At 39.7% G+C, this 14,750-nt stretch overlaps 1 protein-coding gene across 1 annotated transcript in view; it reads left to right on the top strand.

Moving 5' to 3' along the window:
• MARCHF11 (membrane associated ring-CH-type finger 11) overlaps positions 1 to 14,750 on the top strand; it is a 98,971-nt gene that overhangs the window by 61,446 nt on the left and 22,775 nt on the right. Inside the window, exon 3 of the mRNA XM_021702531.1 lies at positions 13,901 to 14,093. Coding sequence (XP_021558206.1) covers positions 13,901 to 14,093 — 193 coding nt within the window. The remainder of the gene's footprint in view (positions 1 to 13,900; positions 14,094 to 14,750) is intronic.

The following is a 14,750-nucleotide window of genomic DNA, read 5'->3' on the forward strand; positions in this document are numbered from 1 at the left end:
TGCTGTCAGAACAAGTCACGCACATAAAGAGAAAAAGCAAAACCTAACCTCATTATTGACCCAATGTTTCTTGAGTTCTGCCAGCATGTCACCATACTGCCAAGTGACAAAGACTCTGACATCGGGAAGGTCCAGCCCTGCCTGCAGAGAGCTCACAGTGAGGTGGGTCGGGGGACAGATGTGTAAACAGATAGTCATGGACAATAGGACTTACAGGGAGAAAATGAGTCATACTGCTGGGTGTTACACAGCACTTTTCACTTCTCAGTTTTTCCGGCGTCCTGCATTCCCAGTCCCTTTTTAAAAACTGGGCACCTCTCTTGTTCATTCTCCTGCCTTGGAGCCTTGCTCGAGTTGCTCCTGCCTAGAAGGTTTTAGCTCAGATTTTCACATCTCCGAATTCTCCCTGCCATTCACAGGCCAGCCTCTCTCTTCCAGGAAGCCGTTCTAGATTGCTTTAGCTTGCATCGGTGTCTATCCACCAAACCCCCCCCCCCATGAGACTCACAATCCCTTCCGCTTGGCTTGTGGCTTAATTACATGCTGTATTGTTTGTACCTGTTGCCCCCCTGCTTGCCATGCATTGGGCTAATCACTCAAGAGACTGTGGGCTACTTGAAGGCGGAAACCAGATGTTATACTGGATTATTCACATTAATGGCTAAGCGAGTCATTTTTGACTGCCGTTGGCTTGCAAAACTCAGTGTAAGAGGAGAACTCAAAACTATTAGGAAAAGTGAGTGAATGATAAGGTGAAGGTGAAGCAGATCTAAAGCTAAAGAATGGCAGGTACTTGGGTCTTCTGTCTGGTACCTTATTTTCTGCCTAATGAACTTCCCCTAATGCTTCCAAACCCCAGAGCACATGTTACCTCCTGCTCTATGCTTTCTGTGGCTTCTGATTATGCAGTGTATCTCTGCTTTGATAACATGGTGTACACAGATGTGATTGCTGGGGAGTCCCTGTGGTCTTGTCCAAAGTCATATAGCAAAGAGGTGGAAATATCAGACCCTGTATTCAAATCTCACCCAGAATCTAAACTCTTTATCCAGTGTGTACCTTTCTAGGAATTGAAAAGCTGAGCAGAGTGAATTTGGGTAAATGGCGTTATGGGTCCCCTCTCTGTTGGGTTGCACTAGGAATTATATTTAATTAAAAATTAAACTCATTTCAAGTATTTTATAATAAAAGAGCATACACCAACCAAGCAAGTAATTGCTGAAAAGATTTCACTCATTTTGCTATTTTAAGGATTCTTTTTTGAGGGCTTAAAAAACAGTCTTATTCAGGGGTGCCTGGGTGGCTCGGTCAGTTGAGTATCTGACTCTGGATTTCAGCTCAGGTCCTGATCTCAGGGTCCTGGGATCAAGCCCCATGTCAGACTCCACGCTCAGCAGGGAGTCTGCTTGAGATTCTCTCCCTCACCCTCTGCCCCTCCTCCTGCTAGCTCTCTCTCTCTCTAAAATAAATAAATAAATCTTTAAAAAGTTTTTATTGAGGCATAGCTTACATACCATTAAAATCACCTATTTTTTTATGCACAATTCAGTGATTTTTAGTAAATGCGTTGGCTTGTGCAACCGTCAGCACATTCCAATTTTAGATCATTTCCATTACCCCCAAGAAATCCTCATGCTTTTAAGGACAATTTGTCTTAGGACCCCTTGGTGATAGGGGGGGAGAAGGGCAGGTGTAAAAGGCACAGTGGGAAGGTAAAGTTACATAGTAAAAAGGAGTATTTGAGGGAATTATAGAGCATTACCAGGTGACTTAATTGAAATCTTCATTTTAGAAGTGGGGGTGAGGAGGGTCGAGAAGTTGGGGAACTGGAATGAGTTGATGACAGACCAAGAGTCTGGTTTTCTGATTCTTAGCCTGTTGCTCCCGCAGTTACCACGATGCAAAGAGTGATCAGTGAAGGGGGGGTTCCCCTCATCTCTTGCTGTTGAAAAATCTTATCCTGATACTTAGTGATTTGAAACAATTATCTTCTTTTGCTCATGATTTTGTGGTTTGGAAAGGGTTCAGTTGGGTGATTCGTCTGTGATCACTGTGGTATCTGCTGAGGGTCTGGGATTGGAGGAGCCACTTCCAAGATAGCTTCTCATTCACATGTCTAGTGCCTCAGTGCTCTTTGGTCTCCCTCTTCACATGACATCGTCCTTACCCACAGTTTCTCATGGCTTGAGATTCTTACGGCATGGCAGTCTTGAGGTGGTCACACTTCTTAGAAGAAAAGCTGCATGACAGTTAAAGTCTGTGCTTGGAATTGATATAGGGTCACTTCTGCCATATTCTGCTGGTTAGAGCATTCATTACTCAAGGGAGGGGAGAAATCGATGCTCTTTCTTGACGGGAATGGGCAAGGCCACATGGCAGAAGAGCATGTGGGATGGGATACATTGTGTCCCTCTTTGGGAAACACCAGAAGCAAGAGCAGAGCCAGGCAGGTAAACCCCTCAGAGACATCCTGTCATCTTCAGACCTGGTTCTTCCTTGTGATTGTCTAATAGTCATTGCCTGAGAGGATAAAACTCAAACTCCACAGCCAATCCTGGGAGCCCCTCAGGAGCTGGCTCCCACCACTTGCCCACATGGACTCTACTCTCCAGCAACAATAAAAATCTCACTATTTTCCAGACGTGTCAGCTCCTTTGCACATGCTTCTTCCTGTCTGCCTTTCCCATCTCTCCCCACATCTTTAGCCTACCCTCCACTGGGCAAATGCTTCTTGCCCATCCTTTCAAACTCAGCTCACCTGCTGCCTTGTCCTAAAAGCCTTTTGCATTTCTTTTTAATACCTAGATAGTGATTCCCATAAGAATAGGATTTTTCCTCAGCCTAGTAACTGCTGTAGGGCCTGGCGTGTACCAGGCATCTGGTAAGTATATGTTGAAGGGATACACTTATACAAATCAGAAATTTAAAGCAGATGCCATTCCGTGCACACCTTTATGTTGGTGGTGTCATCTCATGGTGAGGCTTCCCCGGCCAAGAACTGAGGCAAAGCCCAGTTACATGTAGTAGACATTGCGTTCAGTACTCAGTGCGATGGGCTGTGTCTTCCCTGTTCCTGACACTGCCACTTCTTGACTTCATGGTCTTATGGCCACTCGTTCAGTCCCCAGAACCCAATTAAGGAAGGGGAGCAAAGCATGGAGTGTCAGTACAGAATTCTTCTGAGATACCTTGTCAAATGTCATTTTATAGAGAACACTGGAGATCCTTATAAGAATAATTCACTTGTTATTAGAGCCAATTCACAGCCGTCTGTTTGTCCCAGCACATTATGCTGCCTCTCCATAGCTAAGAGAAAGTCACTTAGTTAAGACTGCATAAATTCCACAGAAGAGGTGATATTCCTCATGCTCTGGTCCCTAATTACCAAGGGCGCTGTTCTGACCACCAGAATATAGTGTTTGGGTGACATGAACTCAAGTATTTCAAATGGGAAGATAGTTTCTCTCCATGACAATCTGCTCCAAACTCTAGACTGAAAACAGCAACAGTCCACCGAGAGTTTAAATAAGCTTTAACAAAGGTAGTTTTCAACTCTTTGTCGAGAAAACACATAAATATGGTCATTACCACCTACTAAATACTTAGATAGAAATCTCCAGGGGAATCTGTGTTTAAACATAATTAATATCGAATATTGAAAAGAGTAATGAACTAGAAATGGATTATATACAGACACGCTTTTGATTCATATGGGGCAAAATATAGTTACTAAGACTAACACTGTTAGACAGTTGGCACTTGGAGCAGATTTCCCTGATTTGAAATAATGGATAGCACCTGCTTTTGTTACAGAAAGAATTAACACAGAGAGGGAAAAGGCAATATAAGGTCTTGAACACAGAAGAGCTAAAGTGTATTTTTATCTTAACTTTTGGATTGTTAAATGTGGATTTACAAGCCTTTGACAATTATGACACTCTATAACAATCAAAACAATTGAACAAGAGAGAACATTGAGAGATGAGATAGGGAACAGTTCTGGAAGAATTAAGAAGGAAAAAGGGGGAGAATCAATATACTTTATCTTAAGTGAGATCCAGAATCTTTGGTATTTCTCATGGATTCTGTGCCCTATAGTTGCTAAAGTAATGCTTATTAGTTCAAAAGTCATTGCTTCTGTTAATAGTCGTTTGAGAGATTTTTCTCAGACAAAACTTTCCAATAAAGGATACTCATCTCTTATAAGAAAACTTTTCACACCTTCTACTCCTTTGATCTACTATCATCCTGTGAGTCTGGAGACAGCCAAATAGGATATTCTTCAGGACTTAGTTTCCTATTCCAAAGATTTGGCATCGAGATACAGGACAGCTTTTATTCCAGGGGTTTTTCTGGACACGCATTTCTTTAGAAGGCTCATCTCACTTGTGTAGTTAGCGTCTTGGTCCCTGGCCATTCACAGATGCCCCTCCCATGTAGCATCCCTTCCCACTCCACATCTCTGGGCTCGGCTGGTTTTGCTTCTCAGTAACCAAACCTTTACTTTAGATTCATTTCCTTTCCTCCCCTCCCCTGCCCCCAGCCGCCAGAACTAAATTTTCAAACTTTGCAGACTCTCTGGTCATGTTGGCCTACCTAGCTCTGGATTTGTGGTCCCTTTGGTGCTCTCTATGGCCTTGGACCAGTTTTATCTTTGTCCCAATTCATCCAGGACTTTATTCTCCTGACCCTGAAGTCAAAGTGTAGCCTTGCCTATTCTTATGTCTAGCACAATCGAGCCTAATTGTCATGAGGAAAACTGGGAAGAACCTCCTTACCAGAGTGAAGTCTTAGAGGCCATCTTCTTCCAGGGGCTTTATTCTAGGGAAAGAAAATTTCTCTCCTACTTCGTTTAATCTTAGGTCCCAGACACTTAGTCCTTGACACTCATCCCAGGACCCCCCCAAGGTGGCCCTTAACCTTGAAGTGCTCAATTTCTTCTCCTTGCGCTGCAAACCATATTGAGTACAATCTCTATAGTCCTGGGACATGGCTTGTCAAACCTCTTGGGATTTCTAGATTTCTGGAAGAAAAAAATTTCATTGGTGCTCTGAGTTCTGTACACACATGAAACCCTCAGGACATCCCCTAGTACACATGGGGAGTTGCCCATCCACTTCTCTGCTGTTCTGTTGGTCTTGGTCATGTGATCTAGTTCCAGGCATCTTAATTAAACAAAATGATGTTCTGTGGCCAGGACGTGGTGCCTCGCAGGATGTGCATTACGACCAGCCAAGGGAACAGTGGGAAAGATTGTTCCCTACAAGAAAGTAAGTCCAGAGGGTTTCCTGCTGAACTCTTGTGGAAATTGCAACCAACGATTTGGAGATTTGTTTTTCTTTTTAATCACTGTGAGTTAAAATTATATTGCTAACATCAACTGATTAGCGATCGTTCTAAACCAGTGGCCTCTGATTTGAAACTGTAGACAGTAACAAGAAACCATTGTTTTCCTGATACTATTTTCTTCTGCTTTAACTGTAGAACCTAAATTTGGGGGGAATAATTATCTGAACAATAGTGAGTCTTCATAAGTGCCATTTATTTAGGTCTTCTTTAATTTCCTTCAGCAGTGATTTGCAGATTATTTTTTAAAAGTTTTAGTCCTAAGTCATTTGTGATTTATGGTATTTTTTATGTAGTATTGTTTTTTGTAATTTCATTTTCCAACTTTTTGCTGTTGGTATTTTACACAATTGATCTTTGTTTATTGACCTCGTATTTTGAGGCTTTGCTAAATTAACTTCCTAATTCTGTTAGGTTTTCTTGTAGATTCCCTAGGATTTTCTACATAGATAATCATGTCATCTACAAATAGAAATAATTTTATAGTTCTTCCTTTACAATCTTTATACCTTTTTTTCCTTGACTTATTCCATTGACTAGGGTTTCTAGTTCCTAGTGAATAGGAGTAATAAGGGTGAACATCTCTTCCCAGTTCCTGATCTTAGGGGAGAAAGCATTTTTCCTTTCCTCCCACCAGTAAGTATGATCCTGGCTTTAAGTCTTTGTAAATGCCCTTTTCAGGTTAAGAAGTTTTCTTTCTATTCCTAGTTTTCATCTTGAATGAGTGTCTGTCATACAATTTTGCTGTATCTTTTAAGAGGATCTTTTTCTTTTTCTTTTATTTTTTAGTTTCTTAATATCATTAATTACATAGATTGACATTTTGTTATATCAACATTTCAACCTAGGATAAGCCCCACTCACTCAGTATGCATTATTCTTTTTGTATACTGCTGGATTTGGTTTGCTAATATTTTGGAGAGGATTACTTTTTCATTTATGCTCCTAGGGAATATTAGTCTGGAATTTTTTTTTTTTTTTTTTAAAGATTTTATTTATTCATTTGAGAGAGAGAATGAGAGAGAGCACATGAGAGGGGGGAGGGTCAGAGGGAGAAGCAGACTCCCTGCTGAGCAGGGAGCCTGACGCGGGACTCGATCCCGGGACTCCAGGATCCTGACCTGAGCCGAAGGCAGTCGCTTAACCAACTGAGCCACCCAGGCGCCCCTGGAATTTTTTTTTTTATAATTTTCTTTTCTTTTTCAGGTTTTGGTATCACGGTTTTGCATGACCTCATAAAATAAGTTGGGGACTATTCTGTCCTCTTTTATTTCTAATAGAGTATATGTAACTTTGATATTATTTTTTTTTCTAAATGTTTGATAAAATTCTCCAGTAAAACCATCGGTCCTTGAGATGTTTGTTCATTTGTTTGTGGAAGGCTTTTAATTATAAGTTCAACTATTTTGTAAAGGGTTAGTCATACATTCTATTTCTTCTTGAGTCAGTTTTGATGTTACGTTTTTCAAATAATTTATCTATTTCGTCTGTGTTATTGACTTAATTGGCATAAGGTTGTTTATTATTTACCCTTATTACTCTTTTTACCTGTAGGAGCAGTCATTTTATATCTCCTCTTTTATTTCTTCATTAGCCTTACTAGAGTTTTATCAGTTTTTCTTAATTATTTTAAAGAAGCAGTTCCATGTTTTTCTATTTATTTCGTCTGAGTTGTTTAGATTTCACCTTTCTCAAAAAAAAAAAAAATTTCACCTTTCTCAGGCAAAGCAAATTTTTTTGCTCTAATTTTTATTTCATCTCTGGTAAGTTTCTGAAGATGTTTTTCTAGCAGAGAGGACCCATACCAAACCATGAAGTCATGTTTAATATGCAGCCTATAAATACAACTCTACAAAGAACGGGCATATAATTAACTGAATGTTGTTATCTTCATGTCAGATTGATTACACATAGAGATGTTTTCTGCCAGCATTTCAAATCCCAACTTATAGTGGTTCAATTTAAACACCATCTAAGATGATTGAAAATAGGTTTTAGCTAAATTCATTTTTCTGAAGAGAACATTTCTTAAGAGCAGGTGTTCTCTCCTGTGACACTGGTAAGTAATCCCACCTGTCATTCTGCATGCTATAAATCATCATACTACAAATCTGTTAGCTTATGATTCATATCTGGCTTGCCTTTTAAAAACAAAGGTGAAACAGTACTTTAGAATGAAGGATTTAATGCAAACTGAACGAATCTACTTTCTTTAAGTTCAATTTCATTCCGTCTGAGTGTGTGTTATTTTCGGGGAGGAAATTGGGTTCTAAATTGAGAAGGTGCCTTAACTATTTCAGACAACGGAATGACAGGTACATCTTTCTAAATAGCTTCCCGGAGGCCTGATGGAGTATATGCCTTTCTCCAGTTCTTGTCTTACCGGCTGGAAGTGATTTATATGAGGAGATGACTTGGTCTTACCTTGGCTTGGGCTCCCATCATTTCTTTAAAGAAAATTCCCAGCTTATTCTTTCATCCTTTTTTCTCTGAAGGAAGTTATAAATCTGTGCTAATTAATTAGATTTCAGTGGGAAAGGCAACCATTTTGCCATGGTTTCAAAGAAGTCTGTGGTAATTATTGGGATAGTTATTTAATTTCCCATGAAGAATGCCACACTGACATGGACCCTCATATGCAGTGATACCCAATTCTGGGCCATGTACATTGTCTGTGTCTTTTTAGGACTGGTGGACCTTACTTGGTGCATCTCTGAACAGCTGTGTATAATGAGAATATTAAACAATTTCCAATGTGAATTTATTTAATTCCTTTCAAACTTCATTAAAATAAAAGAGATCTATCTCCCTGAGATTGTCTTCTTAATGTTAATATTCATTTAACAACATTCAGACTGAAGAAGTATTCATTCGAGAACGCCATTTAGAAAACAGTTGGTCCCATTGCATTGGCTCTGCTCTGCTCGACTGCTTTTTGCATATGTTGACTTTTCCTTAACTGTACAACAACACCTTTTAGAGTGGTATAATTATGCCCAGTTTGTTTTTGCTTTCAGATGTAGGACATGTCAGTTTATGTAGGCAGAGAGAAGGGCATTTTAGGAAGAACTTGGGCTTTGGAAAGAGATCGGAGTTTAAATTCTCACTTCTCTACTCAGTGGTGGTTTGGCCAGAGCTGGGACTTGATCCCGTAGGAAGGACAGAATGGGTGTGCAGAGAATGAGATTGTGGCCGTCAGATAGATGATGGAAACTGAAGTCAGGATAACAAGGAGTCAAGTATTTTCTGGGTGAGACTTAGCTTCTGCCTTCGTGAAACTTACAGTCTGTGGACAACAGGGAAATAGTCATCTGGGATGCAAGAAGAAATCTGCACTCAACAGAAATACAAACAGTCGATTATGGGGTCCGGACAGAGGGATTCTGCATGAGGAGAGGAGGGGACGGCTTTTTAGAAGAGTTGGCATGAAAGCAAGTTACGGATGGGGGAGAGATTTCCACCCGTGAGAAAAGGGAGGAAGGCATAGCATGCTGAGAAAGGAACAGGCTCAAAGGCAGAGAGGGACCAAAATGAAAAGTACATGGCATCTGGGATAATACAGGGAGGCAGATTAAGCAGAATTGGGGAGCGTACATGTCCCTCCCTCTCCTTCCCCTCCTCCCTTTCTTCCTTCCTCCTTCCTTCCCTCTCTTCCTCGTCATATCCCTCTATCCCTTCTTTTCATCCTTCCTGCAACAGATGCCAGGCGCTGGGAATATGTACTGAGCCACACATGTAGCTTTCCTTCACGGGGCTCCTTTCATTAGGAACGTAGGCTTGGGGTGCCACTTGGTATCAGGGAATGACTCATGGCTAGCAGTCCAGCTGCAAAGCTATTTCAGGAGACCAGAGAAGACAGACTTGAAGCTGTTCCCAGGAAAACCGTGGTGTCACTGCAAAGATGGGGTGTATTGTAGTTCATTGTCATCAGAGCTCAGTAGAACTATTATATAGTACAATTGACCCTTGGACGACACAGGTTTCAGCCGCGTGAGCCCACTTATACATGGATGTTTTTGGATAAATCCAGTACGATATTGTAAATGTATTTTCCCTTCCTTATGATTTTATTTGCATCCCCCCCCCAGCTTACTTTATTGTAAGAATATAGCATATAATACATATAACTTACAAAATATGAGTCAGTTGACTGTTTATGCTAAGGTTTCTTTTCTTTTTAAGATTTATTATTTATTTGAGAGAGAGAGTGTGTGTGTGCAGTGGGAGGGGAGGGGTAGAGGCAAGACTCCCCAGGCAGACTCCCTGCTGAGCTCGAGCCCAAGACCTATGTAGGACTTGATCTCAGAACCCTGAGATCATGACCTGAGCCTTAATCAAGAGCCAGATGCTCAACTGACTGAGCCACCCATGTGGCCCTGCCATTGCTAAGGTTTCTGGTCAGCAGTGGGCTATTAGTTACATTTTGGGGGATTCAGAAGTCATACATGGGTTTTTGGCTGTGTGGGGGGTTGGCATCCCTAACCTCTGTGTTGTTCAAGGATATATAAATATATAATATAAATATAACATAAAAGCATGAACCTAGGAGCCAGACTGCCTGGGTTAAATCTCAGCTTTCATCCTTAATAGGTGTGTAACCTTGGGCAAAGTGTTTGACCTCTCTCTGCGTCAGGTTACTTATCTTTAAAATGGGGATAATAATAATACCTTCTTCACAGAGTTGTTGTGGGGATTAAAGTAATTAAAAAAAAAAAACTCTTAGAAAAGTGCCTGGGACATATTGATCCTATATAAATATAGGCTGTAATCCTTAAATTACTTCTATAAACCAAATGAGGATGAACTTTCAGAAGATTGTTATTTTTGCTAACAATACATCCAATAATTTTTTTTTTAAGATTTTATTTATTTATTTGACAGAGAGATAGAGAGACAGCACAAGTAGGCAGAGTGGCAGGCAGAGGGAGAGGGAGAAGCAGGCTTCCCGCTGAGCAGGGAGCCCGATGTGGGGCTCGATCCCAGGACCCTGGGATCGTGACCTGAGCCGAAGGCAGCCGCTTAGCCGACTGAGCCACCCAGGCGCCCCACATCCAATAATTTTTGTAGAAGTGAACATCTTTTCAGGAATATAAAAGCCAAACATATTCAAATATTATGGAAAGAAATAAATAATAGCAATTATTTAGAGTCAATCTGCTTATTGTTATAGGACTTATGTTTCCAAACTTGGAAAGAAATTTAAATAAATACATACACACATACACATACATACACACATACCTGTATACATACATCCATGCATATTAAGTTTTAGAGGTGAAAAGTATGTTCAGCAGTTGACAAATTCTGTTCAAGATTCAGAAATATCTTACAGACTGAAATCCAGGCCTTGGATACCATTGGGATAGAGAGAGAAGCCCCGAGAGACTCATCTTCTATTTTTATTGTCTAAGCTAATGGTCCATTAACACAGCTTCTTGAAGCTGAGCCCGTTAGATAATGTGTACCTCCCAGGGCAAAAACGTCATGTGGGTGTTTCCTAGTGGTGGAAGGCAGCATTATTTTTCCTAGGGGAAGAATGTGAATAATCCCACTTTTTTCGCATAATGGTAACAGTAAGAAAGAGCATCATATAATGGGCAAAGAAATTACCAACATGATATCAGCATTCAAAGGGAAAATCCTTATGTTCATAATCAGTTTAATGATTTTGGTTCAATAATGGTTTGCCCTACTTAGCTATTCAGTGAAATGGTGCTGATTTTAAGATTCATCAGTGTATGAAGAACATCACAGCACTTTTAGACATACTGGCATACTTGCGTTATTACTGGAGTGGTATAAAACCAGAAATTTCAGGGAGTTTATTGTAGATTTTGAGCAGTTTATCCTTCTTGAGAAATAAGCTTCAAAAATCTCAAATTATTTCCTATGTCTACCACAAAAGATAATTCCTATGATAATAATAAATAAGCATCTCAGTGTACTGAAATTGAGAATTGTTCTCTTTTTTCCCCTAGCTTTCAGGACGTAATTTTAAAACACACATTTAATTCCAACCTGCCAGGTATTTGAATTTTAAGCCATTTTAAATTTGGTGTCCTCAAACAAGTGTGAAACATCAGTATTTCTTATTCCTGGTAAGTCTGCCCCTTTGCTCATTCTCCTTCCCTGCCAAGGAACACCTTAGCTTTGTGTGTCAGAAGCTTCCAGGCCCAGTGTGGCCGGCAGTCAGGCTCACTCTCAGATGTGAACCCCCGCAACTTCCTGTGTCCCAGGAGACACCTCAGCTTCATCCATCCATCCTGACCAGTTCACCGAACCCCTGAGTGTTTAGTAGGACCTCATCACATATGCCTGTGACCACCATGTTTTTCTAAATTGGCATGCAGGCAGTCTTGGATCAATTAATTAGTAAGCCTAACTGAAGCTAAATATAATTAATTGTACAATATTGAGCTGTCCAAATTTAACTCCACTAAAATTACAGGATGAATGTGGAACATAAAGGATTTCTGGAAAGGAAAGTAGATATCAGTAAGACCATTCTTTGTTTGTTTTTTTTTTTTTTTTAAGATTTTTATTTATTTACTTGAGAGAGAGCACAAGAGAGAAACGGACCCATGCTGAGCAGAGAGCCCAACACGGGGCTCAGTTCCAGGACCCTGAGTTCATGACCTGAGCCTGAGGCAGATGCTTAACCAACTGAGCCACCCAGACGCCCCGTACCATTCTTGATAAATCCTCCTAACTCACTGCTGCTTACCCAAGACTCTTATGATTCAGGCTTATGTATTTTGAAACAGATGGCTCACCATGTGAAAATCTCTCTCTCTCACACACATAATAACTTGTGTACCTTTGCCCCATAAGTTTAGAAGTATGCTTTGTTTTCATCTATCTGATGTAATTAATAAATTGATAAAGAGTAACAATGCATATAGACATGATAGCATCCATCTGGGATGGATGTTAGCTGGAAGTAGTTTTCTGTGTTGCTTACCATGTTGTTGTATTTAATGCAGATTTCAATGAACCCTGAGACTAAAAACCAAGAAATAGTGACACTTTATACTTGTTCGGTGACACCAAATTTAAAATGGCTTTAAATTCCATTGCCAGGCAGTTCGAAATTAATGTGTTTAAGATTATGTCAGGAAACTAGTAAAAAAAAAAAACTTCAAATACATAATTGAAATAAATTGATTCAGTTGTAATGATAAGATATATTGACAAATTTAATTATTATTCATCCAGAATTATAAAAGCAAAAGCCATTTTTCAGCAAGTGAATCTGCATATTAAAATTGTTAGAAATACCCTTCTTATAGAATTCTGCCAAACTATCATTTGGTTCTGAAGTTTTTAAAGGAAAAATAAATGACTTTAGAGAATTAAATATTTCAAATGCATTTTGATATTTAATCCTTAACAAATGTAGAATTTAACAATATCCATGAATATGCAGGATAAAGGGCATATTTAAATATGATAAGTAAATTATTTATGATGAGAGACAGAAGCAGTGAGGGAGAGAGGGAAGGGTGGTGATAGACTTGCCATTTGGGATGCACATATTCAGACTTAAAGGTAAGTAAAGAGTTTAAGGAAATACCAGATTCACCCAGTGGATACTGATTTTTCAAGCTCACTTGTTTTTACAGAGCTCTTTCACACAGAATGAAACTGTGCAGGTTGTTTTGAGTTTCATTGTTTACTGACAAACCGTAATAGCAATTCTAGTTTTGTTTCTGTCTCAATTATGCAAAAGGGAGAACATGACTAATTAATTCTTTCAAGTTGATAACACACTTGAAAGACTTTTGATCATTTGTACTGTAAAATCCTCCCAAATACCGATACTTAGGATACCAAATTATTCCCCCCATTGAACAGTGTGGTATTTACACAGTTTGTGAATTTCAAAGGTACTCTGTTTACAAATTCTAAATCTTGACAAAAATGGCTTCACAGATTACCTGTTAGATAATTAAAGTTCAGTGATATCTGAGTATATGAAATGTACCAATAACAGGTAATGTACAATCTTAATAGTTCCCTTAAAATTCTAGTGTGTTACTTTAACGACTTTTTAACTGATGTTCTTACATAACTTATTTATTTGTTGCTTACATTTTTTTTTTTTTTTTTTTGCAAAAACAAGAAACAGTTCCCTTTTTTGCAGTAGCCAAATGCGTTAAAGAGCAAAATAAGTTTCCAAGTAGAGGAGTCTTCAACACATATCTTCAAAGTGTATTTAATTTCATGCATGTGTGAAAGATAATAACGTGATCCCAGGTACTAAATATTCTTCAGCCATTCACTCCCAGTACTGTTATCTGGAATAAAACTAGATTAAATTTGCAGAATGGTGAATTATGGAAAATAATGAAGCTAAGGCAACTCATTAATCTTTATCTGCTTGTCAATTTTTTTATATCCTGGATGAAATGGAAAAAGTCATGTGGGGGCTGATCAGATTGAAAAGGGTCTAACATGATGGAGAGAAACATGGGGCTGAAAATGTGGTTTTTTTTTTCTTTTCAAGTTAAACGCAGCACCTTTTTCTCACATGCCTCTGTTTTTCTTTTAGTGGCAAAGCATTTCTATAACACTGGTTGAGAAAGTTCAGATGATTGCTGTAATCCTAGGATCCCTGTTCTTAATAGCGAGTGTGACCTGGCTCCTTTGGTCAGCCTTCAGCCCCTATGCAGTGTGGCAGAGGAAGGACATCCTTTTTCAAATCTGCTATGGAATGTATGGTTTTATGGATCTAGTGTGCATAGGTAAGACCATGACGTTACACATTAACTGTCAGTAATCCATTTCTTGCAGCTATTATATTTTCATCAGTGGGATCTCGTATAGAATGTTGTGGTTCACGTGATCTTGGTTCTCCAACTACTTACCTATCTGGGGTGTCACAATCTGGCCACTTCCCTCAAAAAATGCATAGCATCTCTCTTCCCAAGGAGTCCGAAAAAATGAACAGGATAATGTCCATGTAAGGTGCCTTATTTTGCAACAGAAAGGAAGGAGGGATGGTGGAAATGATTGGGGGTGGGCAAAATCAGGGCAGTCATTCATTTCTACGGAATGAGAGCAAATCAGCCCCTCTTCAGCAAGCCGGGGAAGCGTTGACAGTGCCGGTGGTGGTGGTCTGTGCATTTGGGGAGAGGACCCACAGACTCCTGGAAGGCTTACCTCGCTCGCGGCGATGTGACTCAGATTCCTCGAGGGCATAAATGCTCCTTGAAGGGGTGGGGACCAGGGGTCAGTTTTCCTTTCTGTCTTGGGCTTCTTTGTTTTGATTAATAAATTCAGTGGCTTAGACGAGATAAAGGATCAAACCTTTTAGCTTAAACAGATCCTACCAGAAAAGGTTACTTACACGTTTCTCTTGGCCAATCTGCTGTTTCCCCCGGACTATGAGAAAACGGAAG

This window comes from Neomonachus schauinslandi, chromosome 7 (genome assembly GCF_002201575.2).
Source record: "Neomonachus schauinslandi chromosome 7, ASM220157v2, whole genome shotgun sequence".
Classification (NCBI taxonomy): domain Eukaryota; kingdom Metazoa; phylum Chordata; class Mammalia; order Carnivora; family Phocidae; genus Neomonachus; species Neomonachus schauinslandi.